The sequence below is a fragment of the Aulostomus chinensis genome, chromosome 23 (assembly GCF_037954235.1).
Source record: "Aulostomus chinensis isolate RoL2024-O1b breed Wild chromosome 23, RoL_Achi_v1.0, whole genome shotgun sequence".
In the NCBI taxonomy this organism is placed as follows: Eukaryota; Metazoa; Chordata; class Actinopteri; order Syngnathiformes; family Aulostomidae; genus Aulostomus; species Aulostomus chinensis.
The window spans coordinates 17,876,498-17,898,360 of NC_141342.1; the positions used below are offsets into that span (position 1 = coordinate 17,876,498).

Genomic DNA, 21,863 nt, shown 5'->3' on the forward strand with positions numbered 1-21,863 from the left:
CCTCCACGCACCCTCGGAAATAAAAGTTTTAAAAAATCAACGCACAGATCGATAAAATGATTGTGACCCCGCTCTTCTGTCAGTCACGATTTGAAAGACGAATTATATAATATGATTTTACACTCGTTGATATTATAGATATTTTCCTTGAAATAAAATATCCATAACATTACATTTATCATATTTTCTTTTTTTTTTTTTTAATTCAAGCGAGACTACCGGCGACAACCATACATTCAGAGTTTCTAAGTACCAGCGGATACTGAGCATTTGAACGCAGCATCCCTATCGATCATTCCGCTTTCCCTCCAGCATCCCTACACGACACAGGGCTCACAGGCGACAGTTGCATTGGTTGTGTGAGGGAGTGGACAGCATCTGGCATCATGACAATTAGAAACACCCTCCGGGATCATGGACAGAGATATCGACCACGGATGGCTTGTCTTAAAAAGGTATGCGATTCCTTGTATACGTTACAGTCCCGCTCAAGCTGCAATACCTGCAGACGCACCGATACATAGGTCAGTGCTATGGATTACCTAAACGCAACGCACTGTGGTGGTCTGCTGTAACCTCGTAAACCCTGTCTGTGTCGGCGTCTGCAATTAAAACCAATTTTAGCCCTCAAAAACCATCCGTATCCCCCACAGCTCTTCAGTGGAGCCTGGTTTCCTCATCCCTATTTTGTTCAATTTCTTTTTGTTATACATCTTTGTAAATGAGCACAAGTACCATTTTGCTTCAGTCAGTGCATTTGAATATCAATCACCCAATCTGTGAAATAAAAAAAAAAAAAAACCACCACACACTGCAGAAGCATGTAGAGACACATGCAACAAGACATTAAAATGCAGAATATCTGAGGTAAATTGGTTTTAGTGTGTTTCTCATTAAACTGCTATGTTGCAACCTTTTCACTGTAATAAGGTCATTCGGTTTAATAAGCATTAAGCCTGGATCAGTATCAGTGCTTCCATCCACACCGACCAGCCTCCTAAAGAAGTTAATCCAGACAGTGTGTGTGTGTGTGTGTGTGTGTGTGTGTGTGTGTGTGTGTGTGTGGACAACAAGTGGAGCTTGATTCATCATCTCACACTCATTCATGTCAGGAGCTGCTTTTAATTACTGGGTGGAAATGATAAAGTTGTGTAAGATGTGATCCTGAAGAACGTTCTCTTGTCAATGGCGTGACAGGAACCGAGAGAGTGAGTTCTCGAAGTGGAGTCCAGGGACCACTGGAGGTCCATGATGGTCTTCCAGCGATCCTCAGCAAAATTAGAAATAGTTTAATTTAATTTTAATGAAAGTCTTGTAAAAGAAAAAAAAACAAACATTTAAACTAATGGTATTGTTTTCCTGGTCATTTTCTTTTAACTTTTTGCTGTTTTATCACTACATTTGAAGTCTCTGGCTCTGCTTTACTCGTGGTCATGTTTCCATGAAGGAGATGATAAGCAAATCATGAAAATGATAATGAATTATTAAAGAACTGGCAAAGTAACATCCATCTTTTACTAACCTTCAAACAGGTAATTACCTTGGTATTTAAATTAATTAAATAGAAACACAGTTTTCCTCTTATTTAAAAAAAAAATCTGGTATTCTCTCGGCCATTTTGTGGGCATTGGCGTCATTTCCTTGCTAATTTACTTCTGATCAGTCCATGTTTTTGACCAAATTCAGGATTAGCATGACGAGCAAAAACGATTAAAGATACAGCCGGATTCACGCTTACGTGGTTACTGAGTTACAAAAGAATTGGTGGGAAACTTGAAACATCAATAAAAGATGCCACAAAATTGTATTATAATTATATATGAATCAATCTAGTTAAGTGTAACATCAGTGATACTGGATCAAGTTTCTTGTTTTTAAATACCTATGAAGAGCGTCTGAACATCGACCAAAATCTCAGCGTGTATCCACACATCCATCCATCCATCCATCCATCCATCTTCTATATCTCTTATCCGTGAAGGGTCGCGGGGGCGGCTGGAGCCTATCCCAGCTGACATTTGGTGAGAGGCGGGGTTCACCCTGGACGGGTCACCAGTCCATCGCAGGGTCATCAGGAGCAATCAGGGGTTCATTATCTCGCTCAAGGACACTTGAACATGGTCACCGGGGGGAGTGAGGATCGAACCAGCGACTCTTCGGTTGCTAGACGGCCACTCTCAATTTGTGAGGGTCCCTGATTAGCAAAATCTCTTAAAAGTGAGCGTCCATGGTTTATCTGGAGTCAACAAGGGGGTCCAGAACCTGAAACCACTTGAGGACCTCTCATCTCCAGCTTTCAGAACACTGACAGAGAACTCATTTACACGAGAACTTTGTGTTTTGGTCTGTGAAAGCCTGCTCTGGTCCAGCTCTGCTTGGGGCTTATAGCCTCTCCAGGATGACTTCAAAGCACAAAGCCACTTCAAACGGGCTCAGGAATTGGCTGCACACACACACACACACACACACACACACACACACACACACAAAAAGACACACACACACATAACTAATAAGCTGTATGATTTCTTGCTTTCCGGTACACACCTGAGACATGGGAACGGTGGCATCTGATGATTTATTAACTAAGAAACAGTGTAGGGCCGTGAGTCACCACCGCAAACCTCCCACACAGGCCAAACATACACAATCAGGGAATCCAACGCCTCCTCAGCTCACCTTCCGCCATGGTCGGTAGCAGCAGTAAGGTTTCTGCAGAGTTTGCAGCTGCAGTGTCAGCTCGTGCATTAAAAAAGATCAATCGGAATGTTGAGGGTTTTGTTTTTTTTTTTTAATTACAATCTCTAAATCAGCCGCACTTTAACGACGATGGTACCGCTGACTGAGTTTTTAAAGCAGTTTGAGGTCAGTCAGGCATAAACTGGGATGAAAAGGATGACACTGAAAAGATTTTGCGGGTCAAAGGTCAAGGCTACCACCTCACGTGCATATTTGTCCCTTTCTTGTTCGCGTGAAAGCTGGAGAACATCTTTAGGGAATTTCTTCAAATTTGGCGCCAACGTCCACTGGGACTGGAGGATGAACTGAAAAGATTCTACGGAAGCTGAGGACAGCCATACCAACAGGAGTTTTACGGGCTGGCTAATGGGATTTTATTGCTACATCACAAGCTAGAAGACAGCCCTGAAATCTAACAACGTCCCACAATTTCCAACCTTTATAGACAGTTTATACAAACGAAAAACAGAGGCCGCCGTCATCTGTCAGCTTGTGTCATCCCGATTGTGACAAGACTTACGGTTTTTGATTAAAAAAGCAGTTTTGATGTCCACGTTTCAGTTTATTTCAGCAGTTTCCAGCTTTACATTCGCATTACATTCTCTTCAGGAAATGCTAAATTGTGTTTATCGATTTTATTTTTTTTTGCAACAACGGCCTTTTCCTGGATTCTGTACGTTCACGTGAACATTATTTCAGAACTTTTTTGAGTGGATTTCCTCACAAAGAGTTCAAGCACCCACTGGAACTCAAGGATCAGGTGAAATGATTTGTGATGCTACAGGCACGCATCCCGGGGGCAAAACAACTGCAGTGTTGTATTTCTAGTTGACTTAATCAATTCTACCCTCACAAGTGGTTGTCACAGCAACTGGTGGGCATGGTGACCTTTGCCCTCTGCTGCGCCACATCGGCTGATGATGGACTAACTCCTTCTCACCCTCCTTGCAGGCAGAAACGGTGCTGTTGGAGATGCAGGATCCCAAATCAGGAGTCAAATCCCAGCCACAGCGACTGGTAATCACAACAATACCACATGCTATCACTGGTGAGGAGAAGACCCCCCCCCCCCCCCACACACACACACACACACACGCGCGCGCAATGATGAATGCATATACAGTTCAGATCTGATGTTATTCAGCAGCTGGTTGACTGACTGTGCCCGTGTAGTCTCACTGGAGGATACCAGAGCTCCGGGCTCAAAATTGAGAGCTACAGATTCCATCTCCATGACAACCCCAGTCTCGAAGTCAAAGTGAGGGAAAAAGTAGGAGGTGAAGGAGGAGGATGATTGAGCGGGTGAGAAGAAAATAGCAAGTAACAGAGAAAAACAGACACAGAGCGAGGCGGCGGCGGCGGCGGAGGAGCAGACGAGGAGAGGGGACCCAGACTTCTACGTCATCTGTGGGCGCTGGTTTCAGGCAGAAACTCCTCTCTCCCCCCTTGGTGTTTTCTTCCTTCCTTTCCTTTTCTGTCTTTTCCTTCCTTCTCCAAGCTCTTAGACAGTCAATACAAAAGCGGTGTATCAGAGAGGGTGTAGCGATTAGAAGATGACACCCACCTACCAGTTCACACACACAGACAGCACTCGTTGGTTTTTCTGTGCCGTCTGGGCTGCTTTTGTCTCAAGTGTTTACTTTTTGGAGATGTCATTTGCATATTTTCTCCTCAGGTGAAGATATAATTGCCTGGCTAGCGGACAGATTCCAAATAGACACACAAGGTGAGAGACGAGGCAGTTCGCTGGCTGTCCCTGGAGTTTAGTCCTTAATTATTTAGTTTAATAAAAAGTGAAATGGTGCTGCGGCTCCTAAATGCTGCACGTGTGTGTGTGAATGTTGTCTTTAGAGGCCAGGAGTTTTGGCTCTATGCTGGTGGCGTTAGGATACATCTACCCTCTACAAGACCACAAACGCCTGGTGGTCAAGCCAGACGCATCCCTCTATCGCTTCCAGGTAAACGCCACATTTCAGGTCATTGGCCAACATTTTTAAATTCGGGATGCACGTTACTGGTTAGACCCGTACTTTCACAAGTAATTTGACGGACAGCTGATATTTAAATGTGCAGTGACTTGAATGTACTGCAGACAAATCATGACGCCGCGCTTTCTTCTCAGCCATTTTGGCTGTCGTTCTGTAGCCGTTTCCGTTGACACGTTCAGTCCAAAATGATGGCAGCTCTTTTGTTTTGCTGTTGTTTGTTTTTTAAAAAAGCCCCACAGTTTCTCCCCCTCAGGTTTCTGTATCCTTCGGTTGCATTACTTCTACTCATTCAGAAGGCCCACTTTGTCAGAATAGTAGATTTATAGGTATTTTGCTTTGGGGAAGACAATTATAACAGGACCATTGACAGCTAGACCAGACTGGACTCAAGCTAATGCTTACTCTCCAAAGGAATTCTTCTTTGCTCCCTGAAGTCATTTGAATCCGCAAATAACAGTTAGCAGTGACATTATTTGTTATTTCTTGCTTATCTGTTGGTTGTGTTTCACCAAAAATGTGTTGTGTACTTTATAAAGCTTTAAATTAGCAGGCTTGCTATATGCTAACCGGGTACAGGCGTCCTCAGTGCTAGCAGGAGGCTAATCCTTTTGGCAGGGTGTTTTACAACCCACATGCAGTTTATATTTGACAAAGCAACGGAAGTTTTGTTAGCATTTCTGTCTTCCAAATTATCTTGCTGTTGCCGTTTGGTCGTGGTAGTAAAAGGAATTCAAGAAAAAGGAATTCAACGTGTTTGGGTTGTTTGATGTCAAACCAGTTGAGGAATGTCAGTAAAATTAAGACTGTAAAGAGCAATTTGGGGGTGGGGGGCAACGAACATAATTTCTGTAATTTGTTCTTCATTTGTTAATCTGCTTTTTATTCTTGCAGCACTGTTATTGGTTTCCAGTTTATTTCCAATATCTAGCACTTGTATCTGTCATTTGTGCTTCCAGACTCCGTATTTCTGGCCTACACAGCAGTGGCCCGTGGAGGACACAGATTATGGTGAGAGTGCCTATAGCTGTGTACATTTGACCTCCTGCTTTGTTACCGACACTTGGCTAATGCTGCTTTTCTCAACTGAAGCAATCTATCTGGCGAAAAGAAACATACGAAAGAAAGGAATCCTGGAGCTGCACGAGCAGGTGAGGATGAGACGGAGACAGTATCGTTTTATGTTTTCTGCTGGCATTTGCTGAGGTGTTATTTGATGTCTTCAGGAGCAGTATAACCGTCTTCACAAGTGGATGAATCACAAATGGGATTTCATAGTGATGCAAGCTAAAGAGCAGTACAGGTTGGTGTGAGGGAAGCTCAGCGATGTCGCTCGGTTTTTTCGGATCAGGAAGGTGCTACTATTTCGTGTGCGTTTTCAGGGCCGCAAAGGAAAGGAAGAAACCGGACCGCGTGGTTTTCGACTGCCAGGAGAGAGCCTACTGGGTGGTTCACCGGCCTCCGGTTAGAACACACACACACACACACACACACACACACACACACACACCCGAGCCATCTAGCTGAGGCTAATGTTTCTGGGCTACCATTAACTAGCGCTACATCCCATTCTTTTCTTTCCTCTGGCAGCTCTACTTGGCCTCTAGTTGCTTTGGCAACGTCCATTCTCCCCACACACTTTTTGGTACAACCGAACGTAACCAGCCGTCAAACTGACAAATATCACGGACCATCATGACACTTCAAGCTCTCGCGAACAGCTTGTATATTATTCTGATTGGATAGCAATGCTGTTAGGTGTAAACCTCCATATTTCATTAATAAGGGTCAATTAGCCTTGTTTATTTTATTTTTGTGCGACGTGACAACTTACATTTTTCTCCCTCCTGCCATGGAAGCGCTCAGGCTGGGTTTAGGCCTCACACTACGATACGTATCAGGATATACAGACGAGACATGCATACCACGACACATGACATCATTTACTGAAAAATCCAAAATAGAGATGAAAATACGACTCGTTGCAACAGCTGATGTCACATTTGTACCATCAAAGTCATTCGTTCCTGGTTTACCTTTAAAACCAAAGTATACCCAATTGTCGGCTTTTAAAGGGGAAGGCATTGCTCTCATGATGTCCGCCATGAGAGTCTGTCTTCAGACTGGAGCAGTGCCACCTCCATGGAGGTGAGGCGAGGCAATTAGCCGTGCAGCGACACCTACAGGAGCGGAGGTTTGGGAAAAAACAAAAAACAACTAACTAGACTCGGACCTGGAATATCATACAGTATCATGAAAAGTGATAGTGATGTGTTGTTGTATTGAGTTATGACACTGCACCAACTGCCCAGATTGTCCATGTGGTAGATCCAGACCCGCCTAGCCCCGCCCTTAACCACTCCACCAAAAATCAGCGTTTTACCATTTGGAAGCTTGGGTTTTGTCCCCAATCAACTGGTGTTAAGTCTGGTTTGTGTGCCTGAAAGTGGCTGCAGTCAGACTACACACACACACACACACACACACACACACACACACACACACACACGCATATCAGATTTGCACTGAGAACACAGGATGCAGCTTCATGTAGATATCGAAGGATTGCCAGCAGACAGAGAGGAGGGAAAATAAATTGCACTCCACCTCTACACTTCCCAGGGTATCTCATTATCGCTACCCATGATGCCTCATTACCATTACATGTCCAGTCGGTAGAAAAGGGCAGGGCTGATTAATATTTCACGCTGCAGAGGAAAATGCAATGCAGTGGCTGTTGAATCATGAGTCTAAAAGTTTCACCACCGGGGTGAAACTGACTGGCAACCAACTCTTTGACGGATGGCGTTGTGGGTCCCGTAAGATCCGGGTTCTGTGTGGGGGCTCCTCCTCGTCGTGAAGCGCAAAGAGGAAACGGAGAAATTCAAACACATGTAAACTTAAAACGAGGGGTTGGGATTTTTAAAAACCCAGTTGGAGACAGATTACTCTAAATTTGTTAACACTGTACAGTAAAAGTACATCATTATGATCATCACCTAGTATTTCACTCTCATGCACGACTGAGTCCTTCTTTTATGAATCCTTATTGTAAAGTGTTACCAACGCTTGTATAACATCAGAGTTTGAATTGATAAAAAAATCACGTTTTCCTTGTGATGAGCCTCGTGTTGTAGCTATCTGGAAACACGGGACACAATAGCAGCTATTGAATAATATTATAAAACAGCCATCTGATTTAATTAATTAGTCCTTCACTAAACACACAGTTTATTATGTATTTTAGCTGGTGTGTGTGTGTGTGTGTGTGTGTGTGTGTGTGTAGCCGGGGACAGTGAGTGCCATGGACTATGGACTGGATCGACGGATAGATCCCAATGAAGACGAGGTAACAGGTGAGTGTGTGTGTGTGAATATAATTCCTTTCAATCAGCTTATATTCAATAAGAGGATTTAAATACAGGCGCTCATTTCTCCCTCTGCTGTTTCAGTCGTTATTCTAACTAAATTAACTCTCCTCTTCTCTTCTCCTCTCTTCTCTTCAGGCTTTTCCCACAGCTCTTTGTTTGAATCCAGATTTTAAAACTGGTTATGAACACTGTGTCCATCTCTCACTCACACACACACAAACACACACACACACACGTTTCTTGGATTTTCAGTTTAGTTTTTTAAACCGCCTGAAAATATATTTGCATTACTGTTAATTTCATATTAATCAGATTTTTGGGAGGTTTTGGGTGTGTTTAGATGTTTGTTGAGGTTTCTTATGGGGATTTATGCTGGAGTCGATACCGACAACCACAATCATAAAAGGCCCGGAAAAACTTTAAAATGCCACACAGAGGAAGAAGGACGGCGAGGGGAGTCAAGCTGTCGAGTAGTAATAAAACTGGGAATTCAACTGAAAGAAATTGCTCCACAGTTACACGAAAGAAAAAGGCAATAATATCTCCATGTAACCGTGCATGTCTGATGAGTGTTGACGTCACGCACTGATGGAAGGTTCGCTTTTCGAACCGGGTCGAGGCTTTCTCGCCTAAAACCTCAACAATCACAACTTTAACCCCAAAACTAATGTCATCAAAGTTAAACTATCCTCGCCTTCCAAAAAATGCATTCACTCTCATGGTCTCAAACGTAAAATGTTCCACAAAAGACAAATTCACACAGCACAACCATCGAGTCTCTCTGCAAATTAACAGCACGTAGATTTGTAAACCCGCGCTGTGACCTGTGACATGCAACATTTGATACGTTTCCTCCCTCAGCCAAAAACGCCCGACTTCTACGAGAGAATTGTGAGTCCTTCTCCAACATTCCAAATGTTTTCCCTCATCCTGTTGTGCCACGGTGATATTTTTATAGCTGCCGTGTCTCATTGTCTGCTTCCTGTAGATGATCTTTACCCAGCAGTCCATCATGAGGCCCAGAGTGAAGTCATCGGTGTCCATTGGCGCGTAAGCTTGTGCTGCATATTTCTACCTTGCTTGTGTCTGACAGGCGGTTGCATCACATAACCTCTCAAAATAGATGTTCATCACCACACCCTGGCTGTCAGACAGGTGGAAGTTAGATGGAAAAACAGGATCTAAACATGATGCCCCGAAGGTTTCGACATCTCATCAGCCTGCCAGCAAACTCGGACAGATAACTGGAACCAGAGCTTAACAGCAACCGCCCGATTCAAGAGCTGCTCTGGAAGTTTATTTCCCCTTGAATTCCTCCATTGATGTTTCACAGAATCCTGATAGAAAGAGTTTAAAAGCCTAGAATAAAGCCAGCCAGCAAACAGGCTGAAACATGAGCATAAAATATTTGATTCAGTGCAAAAACGTGAAAGGAAAACAGAGAGAAAGGCGAATGTTGAAGACATATGCACGTTAACGCATGTACATCATCTTCTTCTTAAGAGTCAAGAAACCACCCGCATTACAAACAGCACATCAGACCCAACATTTCGTTTCTTTTAAATACCTTCATTTCTGGACCAGTTTTGCAGTTAATGAACGAGTTGCTTATTTCAGTTAATATTTATTTATGAAAATATTCAGCGTTTCTCACCACAAAGAGAAATCATTTTTCTCTTGCCAATTTCCTCTCAAACAATCACGGGAACTCATGAAAGTTCAGTAAACACTTCCACGGTGACGCTATGCACCACCTATAGTGTCAGAAACACAGCCGATTCACTGCAGGATTGTGGGTAGTGTGGTAATCCTCTCTAAATTTCTTAAAACAGCGTTGTTGTCCGATAAACTTGAGAAGCAGATCGTCACAGGACCTGGTCGATGGTGGAGGGTGGACGTTATGGCTGATCATCAACCCTCCGACGTGGAATATGAATGAGATCTTTACATCCTGAACCCAGAGATTTTGGCTTAGATCCATTCATCATTGTAGGAAACGGGTTCGGCTGAGGTTTATAGTCTCCAAGCGTCTGTCAGCAACATTAGTAATATCACTTTGGTGGAGTTATGCACTCTCCAAGTGCCCTTTAGTGATGGAAAATGTGGGTCATGAGGAAAATAAGCTAAAATATAAAGGAACTCTGCGAGCACTGACAAGCTAATTTCCTGACCCACAGCCTTACATTCCAGTAAATTCTTGTGCTGAGAGTGCATTCATCTTCCAATGTCCTTGGCGGGTGGTGAGTGACTCATGTTAGAAATGCTGCCTTTATTGACATCATGGATTTCTTCTTTAAAAAAAAACAAGACAAATAATGATATAAAGAAGTGATTGTGATTCAGGGGCTGCACGGTGGTGCAGTGGTCAGCACTGTGGCCTCACAGCAAGAAGGTTCCGGGTTCGAGTCCCGGCTCGGGCGCGGGATCTTTCTGTGTGAGTCTGCATGTTCTCCCTGTTATTGCGTGGGTTCTCTCTGGTACTCCAGCTTCCTCCCATCATCCAAAGACATCAAGAGGGGACTAGGCTGATTGGATTCTCTAAATTGACCGTAGGTATGAATGTGAGTGTGAATGGTTGTCTGTCTCTATGTGGTGGCCCTGCGATGGACTGGCGACCTGTCCAGGGTGAACCCCGCCTCTCGCCCGTAGATGCTGGGATAGGCTCCAGCCCCCCCACGACCCTTACTAGTAAGGACTAAGTGGAAGATGACGATGGATGGATGGATGGATTGTAATTCAGCTGACGAATTTCCTTCTCCCCTTCATTGCAGGATGGTAAAATACTGTGCCACCTACAGCAGCCACGACCCTTTCCTCTCCAGTTGTCTTCCCAGCAACCCCTGGCTCACTGATGATGTCATGTACTGGACCTTGAACATGCCCAAGTCAGTCAGCTGAGGAGGATAGCTAAGTGATATCATGGAGTGTCTGACTATAACTGTGGTTATTTCTATTCGGGCCCAGTGTTGAAACACCTTCTAAAATGCGTGTGGAGAGGTGGACCTTCAGCTTCGGGGAGCTGCTCTCAGACCCTCGAGGGCGAGATGATTTCAGACTCTTCCTGAAGAAAGAATTCAGTGGTATGATCGTTTTTATGTCGCCCTGCAACGACCCTCATCGAGTGCAAAAGTGTTGCGCTGTGTGCAGATGCTCATTTTTTTTTTATCATTATCTACCATGTTAGGGGAAAACTTGGCATTCTGGGAAAGTTGTGAGGATCTGAAGTGGGGCACAGCGGCGACAATGAGAGAGAAAGCCGAACAGATCTACAAGTAATTGTTATTTCTCTGTGTAGAACGTCAGTACGAATAAATGTCTCTGGCTGAGGAGAGTTTAACTAATTTAGCCGCATGTTACAAATGCAGACATGAATTTTGTCTCTGAAAAATATCTCTCTGCCTTTTTTCGTTTGACTTTAATAACCAGTGGTTCCTCTGCCAATTTCCCGATCGCAGGACATTTCTGGCCCGTGGAGCTCCCCGCTGGATTAACATTGATGGGAAGACGATGGAGATCACGGTGAACGGCCTGAAACACCCACACAGATACGTCCTGGACGCAGCCCAAACTCACATCTACATGCTGATGAAGAAGGCCAGTAACCACACCAGTATTCACAAGTTAATGTCAAATCCTGCCGTCGTGAAAACAGCACAGACTCACAACTCGATTCCACATGCGGATGTTTGCTTTGGATCCCGGTGGATAAAAGAAACACCCAGTGATTAGTGATCTCTTCAGACGCAGCTGCAGAGATAGCCTTCCTTGTAGCCTGTTAGCTTGTTTTGGCTAGCATGCGGTCCACAATCCAAACTCTGCAACAGGAGTTTGATTTCCTTTGTGCAATCGAGGTGAATTCTGGACCAGGAGCTACTCATCAAAATCCAATTAGCAGATTTACAGGCCTTGTGTGTGTGGAAGCAAAGTGTAGTAATGATTTTTGTGTACTTTAATCACAGGACTCTTACGGCCGATACATGAAATCTCCAGTGTTTAAGGATACGCTGAAGAAGGCCATCTGTCCTGAGGAGCAAAAGTTCACGTAGGCATCTTCCATTTCATGCTTTTGATTAAAATAGATGACGTTTGAACTGAACATTATTTGCACGCCAGAGTCACATTCTATAGCTCGCTGAAACTCCCTCATCCAGGCACCTTAACGTCTCCTTCCTTCCCTTTTACCTTCCTGTCTGTTTCTTACACCCCAATGGCCTCCCAGTGATGCCCAGTTGGAGCAGAACGCAAAGAACCGACGGCCAAGTCTCAGTCCCATCGTCCTCCGGCAGCAGGAGCAAGAGCACCGGGCCAAGATGGCCGCCAGCGCCCCCGTCGACATCACACAGGTCATGAGCAAACTCAGCAAGCAGGGCAAGGAGGTGGCTCCTCCACCTAAGACGTGATTTCACCAGTGTTCTGATCTGAATTATTTGGCAGTTGTCATTTTTATAATAACATGAACTGTCATTGTAGCGTGTAGTGACACTGTGGAGCATTTAGCAGCTTAAGTGAGAGAGAGAGAGAAAAACTAAAGCTAAAGGGCCAAAAGGAGAGGAAATAATTGGACCGGAAAGAGTCCAGAGCTCCAGATGAATCCTAGCATTCCTTCCCATAAATAACCAACTGCCTGCTGTGTTTCCAGCTTTTTACTGCAACCCACAAGCGGCGTAAATCTCTGATATCGCAGGTTTTGTCACATTCAGAGATTTACAGACACGTGCATGGGCCAGTGTTGAAGAATTAAGATCCAATACAACATTCAGAAGACAAAACTCTTGACAGCTTTAGCGTCAAACTGGAGCTTTTGTTGCTACAACATGATCAGTAAGTTAGTTTCTCTCCGCTAGAGAAAGTGGAGCGATCAGAACAGAGGTGTGCAATACTGACAATCAAGTCAGAGGCCCGATTAAGTTTGACAGATCTGTGTATGTTTCGTGTACATCCATCTTAGTTGCAGTGTTTTATTTTCCCCGCACAGTCTTCATGGTTATATTTGCTCTGATTTTGAGAGGTGCACTAATTTTTTTCGAAGCTTTTAGGGCCAAAGAAATCAGACGCAGCTGAATAAAGTGCTTTTGTGGGCCAGCACAGAAGTCCCAGTGCTACAGGTTCCTTTCACAAAGAGGCGACGACATTTCTGAACGGCTTTCTAGGCGCGACCTGACTAAAACAAAGCAGACGCGGTGGCGCGAAGATGTGGAAACACATAAAATGAGAAACAAGGTGTAAATACAAACTCTACCAATGAGGCAACAAGAATCAGGTGGGAGAACACCAGAGCAGCGAAGGAGCCGATTGGGTGAGAGCCACCGGGAGCAGGGCTGTGACTGAGGAGGACTGATTAACCTACGAGACGCAGGTGGAAGGTTCAATAAGGCTGCAAGCTGTCAAAGACAGGAAGTACACTTCGCTCTTGAAAACAGGAACTAACAGAAGCGAAGATCTTAAACGCAAACATAATGGAAATATCTGAACAAAGGAGTCCATAAAAATGCAAACTGAAAGTCCAAAAGTTAAAGTCTTAGATAACAACAAGGTGCACAACTGATAACGCGACGGTCCTGACAGAACTGCAATATCGTGAGGGAAACTTCATACTTGAAATGTTTTGTTCAGAAAGACCATTTTCCCCAAGGAACAGAACGTTTTTGATCTTTGAAGCTTTTATTCGTGCACCAAAATTCCACCAACCGTGTAACAGCGCTTCACGCAAAAGGCATCGAGACAGAAATGTAAAAGAAACACTAAGCGATATTACATTTTTAAAAAAAATGGGGGGGGGGGGGGTTGGGGTTAAAAAGCATGAGTGCAATATTTTAATCAAAAGCCTCAAAACAGGTTTTCCAAAAAGCAGCGGCAAACACAAACACGGTCAGCCATGTTTTAAAAGCAATGCAACTGTCTGGGAGTTTATTGCAGATATGTGGTGAAAAAAGTCCATATTTAGTGCAATGAGAGGGAGATTGAGGTGACTGGGTTGTACAGAGCAAACTACACTTCACCTCCGTCCTTACACGCTGTGACTCGTTGTCTGTTGTTTCCCATGATGCATCAGCTGTACTGTCCCTGTTCTGTGTCATCAGTCATGAGTTAATAAAACATCCTCAAACCATCTCATGTTTATCCGTTTGTCCTGAATGTTCACTCATTGTTTTCACCCGCAACATCACGCCACACGCTCGCCTCCTCCAGCTTTTTCATTCAGGGGGCCTGGGCAGCTCTGTTTCTTTACAGAAGTGCGTGATTCACTTTTCTCTTTTTGTTGCCACTTCTCACGTAGTAAGCGATCTCCACACGACGGTCATGTCAGGTCTGTCTCATCGCCTCAAGAAACTTTTTCTTTGAGTAGACAAAAAGCTCTCATTGAGTCCTAATCGTTATTCATTCTACTTCTGGAAAGCATCATGCAGCTTTTCAGGAACAGCAGTGATTATGAGAAACCTGGTAAATGTAGACGTCATTAAATATATCGTTACCTCTCCCACTGAATGCATGTGCAGTAGAACATAGTTTATTATAGGTGTGGGGTCTGAATTAAAGGAACTGTGTGTAAGATTAAGGGGGTTTCCTTATTTTTGAACACAATATTCAGAACTGTGCCTTTGTTTGGTTAGTAATCACCTGAAAATGAGCATCATGTTAGAATGAGCATACACAGACATGGACTCCTCCATGTCGTCACGTTTCTACAGCAGCCCAGAGAGGACAAACAAATCCCTGACTCTACTGAAGGCCTTTTCCGTTGTGTGGTTGAGGCTTTAATTTGGTGTTGCGAAGTCAAAAATGAGTCCAAATAACTAAACACTTGGACACTGGATGAAACATTCATAAAGTGCATTGGTCACGTATTCGGGAAGTGCGTCTGAATGGCTACCACATTTTGAAATTAATAAATAATTCAGAAGTGACAATATTATGACGCCAACTTCAAGAAAGTAGGGCCATCAACGACAAAAAAAATTGGGTTTTTGTTTCTTGAATGGAGTAGACCGAGCTTTTCTCTGCTGACATCATAGGGCATCATGAGTTGGAAAAGACTGGCAACCCCTGGTCTAAGAGACCCAGGACTGTAGATCACTAGACAGCAAATAGCAAGGTATTAAGGTGCATTCCACAATCTCACCACTAGGTGCCACTAAATCCAACACACTGGTTCTTTAAATGTGTCTCCTGCTGCAGACATCTCAGACCCCTCTCTTGCTGATTTGTATCTCCTGCCCTTGAACCTCACAGCTGTGCCGCTTCACCACTCCCGTCCCCCACCTCGCCGTCTACTCCGGCATCACTGAATCCCCTTCTGCCATTGCCTCGTCCTCTCTCCCTTTCCTGGCCCACACCCCAGCCTGTCCGTCCCCCATCAGCGTGGCCTTAGACAGCAACTCTGCCGCCGAGCGGCGGGTGGAAACAGCTGAAGGGGAGCGCGAGGGGAACCCTGAGGCTCGAGTTGCCATAGGAAATGTGTCCAAGTCACGAATGGCTCTCTCCCTGCGGCGTCTACTGAAGAGGGGCTGTACTCCCTCCACCATGTTTGCCAGCCTGTCACCTAAATGCCACTCATCTGCAGGGACAAGTAGCCGCATTCAGCCAATCAGCCCTGATCAACCCAGCCAGGCTCCACCCAGGCGGATTGGAAAGTGAGTATGAGCACAACAGACCCGCCTAAAACTGAAGTCTCATTTTCCCTCCATTTACTTTTTTTTCAGCCTGAATGTGGCAATTTGGAATGGGATTTTTCCTAGATTTTGAATTACTGCAGAAAATAAGATCTGTTGCCAACAAAATTTGATGACGCTGTCACATTTTGTTCAGAAAGATAATCACCACAAGTGCACGGTGGTGCAGTGGTCAGCACTGTGGCCTCACAGCAAGAAGGTTCCGGGTTCGAGTCCCGGCTCGGGCACGGGATCTTTCTGTGTGGAGTCTCCATGTTCTCCCCGTGTCTGCGTGGGTTCTTTCTGGGTACTCCGGCTTCCTCCCACCATCCAAAAACATGCAAATGGGGACGAGGCTGATTGAATACTCTAAATTGACTGTAGGTATGAATGTGAGTGTGAATGGTTGTTCGTCTCTCTGTGTTGGCCCTGTGATGGGTGTCCAGGGTGAACCCCGCCTCTCGCCCGTTGACGCTGGGATAGGCTCCAGCCCCCCTGCGACACTTAATGTGTAGGAATAAGCGGAAGATGACGATGGATGGACTTCTGAAGCATAAATGCTATCGTTACAAGTACAAAGCTAACGTTACGCTAAGAACAAACATGAACATTCAAGGGTGTGTCGTCTCATTTAGCCACGTGTTAGCAATGGCCATTTTTCAAATTCCCAAGTATGGTATTTACTGATGTAATTTATGGTGTTAAAAACATTAACTCATCTTAAACTAGTGTTAGCCACCGTACGAGGGAACCAGAAGTTCAACAATGCTAATGCTACTCTGTTAGCATCTTTCAAAGCATTGTTCTTGTAGACACGGACATCGGTGCATGTTTCCAGCTGCCCCCAAAGCAAAAACTGATGAAGCCAATTAATTGAGCATCTTCTTTTAACTGTAGTCATTATGGGAAGGTTTGTGTATTTCAGTCATACTTTCTCTAACTCTAATCCAATGTGCTGGCTTAACAAAATGAAAACCATCTTATCCTACTGTAATACTGACGCCAGCTTGGTGTTTCATGCAGTTCTTTCTACAACCATTACCAGTTTTTTCCAGATCAAAGTGGATATTCCTCCCGAGTGCCGAATCTACCCCATAGAATCTGAGGATGAGGAGGAGGAGAACCGAGCGGCCTCCCGGGGGGGAGTGGGAGCCAAAGAGATCATCTGCCCCTGGGAAAGCCTCACTCCACAGAACGGGACAGGCTAGTGGGCTTCACCTGCACAGGTAGAACAGGACAGGGTTTTAAATCTGAGTGGCCTGGATGTGTCTATCCAGGTAAGGTGGAGTGAGATTTTTTTCCTACGTGCTGATGTAATATTGAGATTAAAAACCAACCCGGAGCATAGATGGGGGGTTAAAAAAAGAAAAGTCGCAGTGTTTATCTTCTCTGTGTTAATATGCCCCCGTTCTCACCACCAGGCCACGACATAAATAGATAACTCAGAGATAAACAGTCAGTCTGGGACGCTCCAGATATGATTGATGCTTCGGAGCAGGCCGAGCACGAGACGACTTCCGCTCTTCAAAGGAATACGTCGACAAAATCTCATGTTTCAAGTATCAGACATCTACTGATTGCATGCTTGAAGAGATGGGGGCTGTTGTACAAGCTGAGTCTCTGCAGAGTTTGTCGTTATAGCATGTTGTTGTGCTCAACTACGATTAACCAAAGTCAGGATTTTACCAACACCCATAACACGAGCGCCCTCGAGTTGAACGCACCGCTACAAATAACTTTTTTTTTAATTCATTTATTTTGTTTCTACATTAAATAACTCTGATCTGAGTGCTTAAAATGCTGTAGCAGACGCAAAACAGCTGTTATCCTGTAGACGGAGGACAACCACGTGCATGTAGCTGTAAAAAAATGTTAACTATTCCTCAGGTCATTAAAACATGACCTTGACTTTCTCAGCTGCTGCTTTGACCCTGCAGCTGCGTGTGCTCAGCACCACGCGCAGTCTTCTTCAAAGGCTTCAACCGTGTTTTTGACATATTTAGCATTTGGAACATGCGCACAATCTCGTTCAATACCCTGAACATTGTATTTTTTTGGCATATTCCTTTTTTGTCATCGACCCCTGAGCACCAGCTGAGCCAGATGTTTAGTTTTGTCAGCTCAACTGGAGCAGCGGTTCTCAACGTGAGGTTCAGGACCACTACGGGGATTCATTTCTGGAGGTCACCAAATGGGAAAGCGAAACACATTTTAAGACTTATTTTTAATATTTTACATTCTACCATGATATAATTTGTCTTGTCATAGATTTTATTGTGTGCCTGCACTTGCAAACTTTAAAAACTATCCGAAAGTTCTAAGACTATAAGGCGATACTGTTCATTTAAGTGGTAAGAGGCCCGGTTTCTACAGTCATACGTCATGCGGGCAAAAAAAAAAACAAAAAAAAAGTGCAGCAGGCGGTGGAATCACTGCGCAAGAGGACGACAGGGTATGAAACCTGTAGCTTTCACCTTCAAACCTCATTCTTTTAACGGAGCGTAGCGCAACAGCAGCCTTACCCGCCGACATACACCTGAGATCGTTTGTTTTTTTGGCCTTAGTTTCTACAAAGCAGGCATGTGCACGGGCACCTCCAGAGCCGGGGCCGCGACTGAAACCCTGAATGATTTTTGTTTTTGTGATTTAACTGGTTATTATCAAGTTTTAAAAAATCTATATACACGTATTCTGTCTATAAACTTTTACATGTAAATGAGCCAAAGCCTTCTTGGACTGTGCACATGCCTGCTAATATACTGTATTTATAAAATGAATACGTTCAATAATGAGTTTTCTTAAGTCAAAAAGTGTTCTTGTGCTGCAAAATAGACTTAGATGCATCCTTTTCTGTTTACTTACCTCTTACATTATGTGAAATAACTGGATCAAATGTGAGCACATGAACTACAACATGATGTTTTGTTTTGTTTTTGTTTTTAAATGAAAGAGTTTACAGGGGTTGGATTATAGTTTTTGTATTTGGTGCTCCGTCGCTGTTTTGTACACTCTGTGTAGCTGCTGTCATACGATGTACGCTGTGCAGGGGTGCAGTACAATGTGAATTAACTGTCAGAATGTATAACCTTTACCATGTTTACAGATGCAAGAATGTGAAATATACCTTAACTTTGTTGTATTTGATTTGTACATTTCATGGCTTGTGTCAAGTGCCTCAATAAATGACTGTCTTAAGAAAAAGTTTGGTTCCTGCGCTGCCGTACGGACGCGAAAAGCTACACCTCACAAAAAAACCATGCACAGATTTAGTAGACGGACGCAACCGTCTGAGGTGCATTTGCACAGCGTTGAGATATTAGAGCAGCAGACGCCGGCGTTTGAGATGTCGATGTGTGATTGAATGTAGGTTGTGATGTCACGTTACCCGAATGTGATGTAGAATACCGACCGCAGCCGATAATTTGTTGGTTTTAAGTTGTGTGTTGAGAAGGAACCGAAACCCAATGTACTGGTACATCTTTCAACATCGATTTTTCACCCAAACTCATTTTTTATTTTCTTTGCACAGGATATTTGGTTTTTATAAGAAGCGTTTCGGAGTTTGACATCAGACCAAACTTAAATGACATTTTCTACAAAACTTCAACATCTGTGCGTTGGAGTCTTCGACACCCGGCGTCAGCAGTGGCGGCTCGTCTCGCCGTCTTACTTTTGCAAAAAACGCCGCGGCAATCGTTCCAAAAATATCACAGTTTCATGGCATTAAGATACACGGTTTTACGAGGGGCACTGACAGTTAGAACTCCTCAACGCGATGAGGAGGAAAGGAGAGCGGGTGAGATTGTCTGGCAGCTCAACATCGACCACAGAAAAGCTTTAAAACTGCTCTCATCGCTTTAGGCTGACTGCATGACAGTGGAGTTCATTAGTGATTAAATCAAAGCGCGTTGTGTCTCTTCAGAATCATTTCTGAAAACCAGAGGACTTTCAGGGGACCGTATCTTGGTTTAACTGCAAGGACACGTGCGTTTTTTGTTTTTTTTTGGGGGGGGGGGGGTACTGATTTCTTTGCACCTTGCAGCCTAAACAACCTTAGGATATCTGGCTAAATAGAAATGACGGCACGATAAAGATAATGAACTTGTTTTAGTTGGTTTAGTTTCATCCTCTTTCATCTTTTCCAGCAAAAAAATATATATCATATTTGCCTTTTGCGTGTCTCATGCACCTAAAATCCTTAATTCTCAATATCTCTGGAAATGGTGATGACTGGGATCAACCACTAGGAGGCACTATAGCAACAGCTCTTCAGGCAAGTTCCAGCCACCATCAGCGTCACTGGATGGAGAAGCTGCAACTTTAAATAAGAAGCTGCACTCACCGTGAGGGTGTATAAACGGACATTTTAGTGTGTTTCCTCTGGTGATCTTTAGGAGAATCACGACGACACATATCGGAGCAGCTCATCAAGCATGTGACTGCTGTCGAGATTATTTCTGTCTTCCACATAGAGCAGCAGACACAGAAACACAGAGGTTACTGAACTGAGGCTGGAGCAGAGCTTTGATCTGTGTGTGTGTGTGTGTGTGTGTGTGTGTGTGTGTGTGTGTGTGTGTGTGTGTGTGTTAGCGCAAACATCCTATCGCCATCTCACGATATCCACACAGGGACCTCCACACACAGTCCATTCATACATTAGCGTAGCAAGAAGGGAGGGAATTAATGCAACGCACTTAACATTCATCTGAGGTGTGCATACATTAAAATACATTTGTGAGCAAACATCTTTTAATGAAGTCCTTGGTGTTTCACCTGCTTCAAAACCATGTGACCTTGTTGTGGTTTTAAAATGTTTATTTGTTTGTCTGACTGAGCCCTGATAGTTTTATCAGGCTTCTTCATTTATCTATCATCAATCTTCAGCCGAACACTTTAAAGTGGAAACTGCAGCCAAACGTTGTTTGTTCACTTGCTAAATGTAAGGAAGTTCGGTTAAAGGGACAAGACAAACATTCATGGTGGCTGCTTTTTTTTCTGTTTTTGTTTTGTTTTTTTCTCAATGAGAATAAAAACGTGGTGTCTGTTCTGCTTGTGTCCAGACGTCAGGATACATCGATTACTGTGGATGAGCAGTATGGAGGCATTTTTCAGTTTTTATTTTTTTCCCCAAGTATAAAAATTGGTCTCCATTCACTTCAGTTGTTTGGGAGTTGAATCTGAATCTCCTTTTTCCTGTGAAACTCCAGCAGTGAACGTCACCTGATCTGCCATCAGCATGAAGGTGAGAAGACAACGAGTGGATTTGTATTGTGAACTATCCCTTTAAGAAAGAAAGTAATTAAATGCTGAGTAATTTCATTAATGCTGTGATTTGTATCCACGTCCACTCAGTCAAAGCGGAATAAATAAAGCAACAGGAAACAACGGAAAACATTGACTCGTTCATGCCAACACACACACACACACACACACACACACACACACACACACACACACACACACACACACACAGTCTCAGAGACACACAGTGACCCCACTGTGACGTGATAAATGACCAAATCAGAAGTGTAATGAAACACCATGCATTCACCTGCTGCTGCCTCCATCCATGCGTGTGTGTGTGTGTGTGTGTGTGTGTGTGTGTGTGTGTGTACGAGAGACAGAGGGACACAGGACCTCAATCAGGCTCACAGGTGACCTGCCGTCTTGCTGAGTCTACTAGGTTTGACAAGAGTCGATAATTACCAGTGAGCCCCCTCATAAAATCAACCAAGGAGAGAAATGGAGTGGCGATGAAGAGGAGACGTGACACTCAAGCACGGCCTATATTTAGCCCACCTTTAACAACAACAACAACAACAACAACATACATTATGTGAGCTACCACACACACTTCTCCAGTGTTGAGTGTCACCTGGAGGAGCTGTATCAGTTGAACTGCGTGAGCCTATAAAGTGTGTCGTGAGTCAGGTGACGTCATTTGAATTCCAGACAGAATAAAACGTGGCCGTCAGGAACGCCGCAGGGTGAAAACCCACGACAGACCCACGCTTTTAATATTTTTTATTCGTCTAATGACGTGATGATGAAATTGTGCTTTGCAAATAGCATTCATCATTATTACTGTTAATAATAATAATAATAAATTATTATTATTA

General features: G+C 43.9%; 1 protein-coding gene across 1 annotated transcript; it reads left to right on the forward strand.

The window, feature by feature from the left end:
* The first annotated feature begins 296 nt into the window (after positions 1 to 296).
* rgs9b (regulator of G protein signaling 9b) lies at positions 297 to 18,938 on the forward strand. The gene is made up of 19 exons (XM_086195657.1): positions 297 to 455; positions 3,691 to 3,787; positions 4,415 to 4,465; positions 4,591 to 4,697; positions 5,684 to 5,735; positions 5,817 to 5,875; positions 5,951 to 6,027; positions 6,107 to 6,188; positions 8,011 to 8,073; positions 8,957 to 8,986; positions 9,084 to 9,145; positions 10,867 to 10,980; positions 11,060 to 11,175; positions 11,280 to 11,367; positions 11,551 to 11,689; positions 12,055 to 12,137; positions 12,315 to 12,438; positions 15,326 to 15,726; positions 16,790 to 18,938. Exons 1-19 carry the CDS (start codon positions 387 to 389, stop codon positions 16,950 to 16,952), a joined length of 1,977 nt encoding a protein of 658 aa, XP_086051783.1. The 5' UTR covers positions 297 to 386; the 3' UTR covers positions 16,953 to 18,938.
* Positions 18,939 to 21,863: the final 2,925 nt, after the last annotated feature.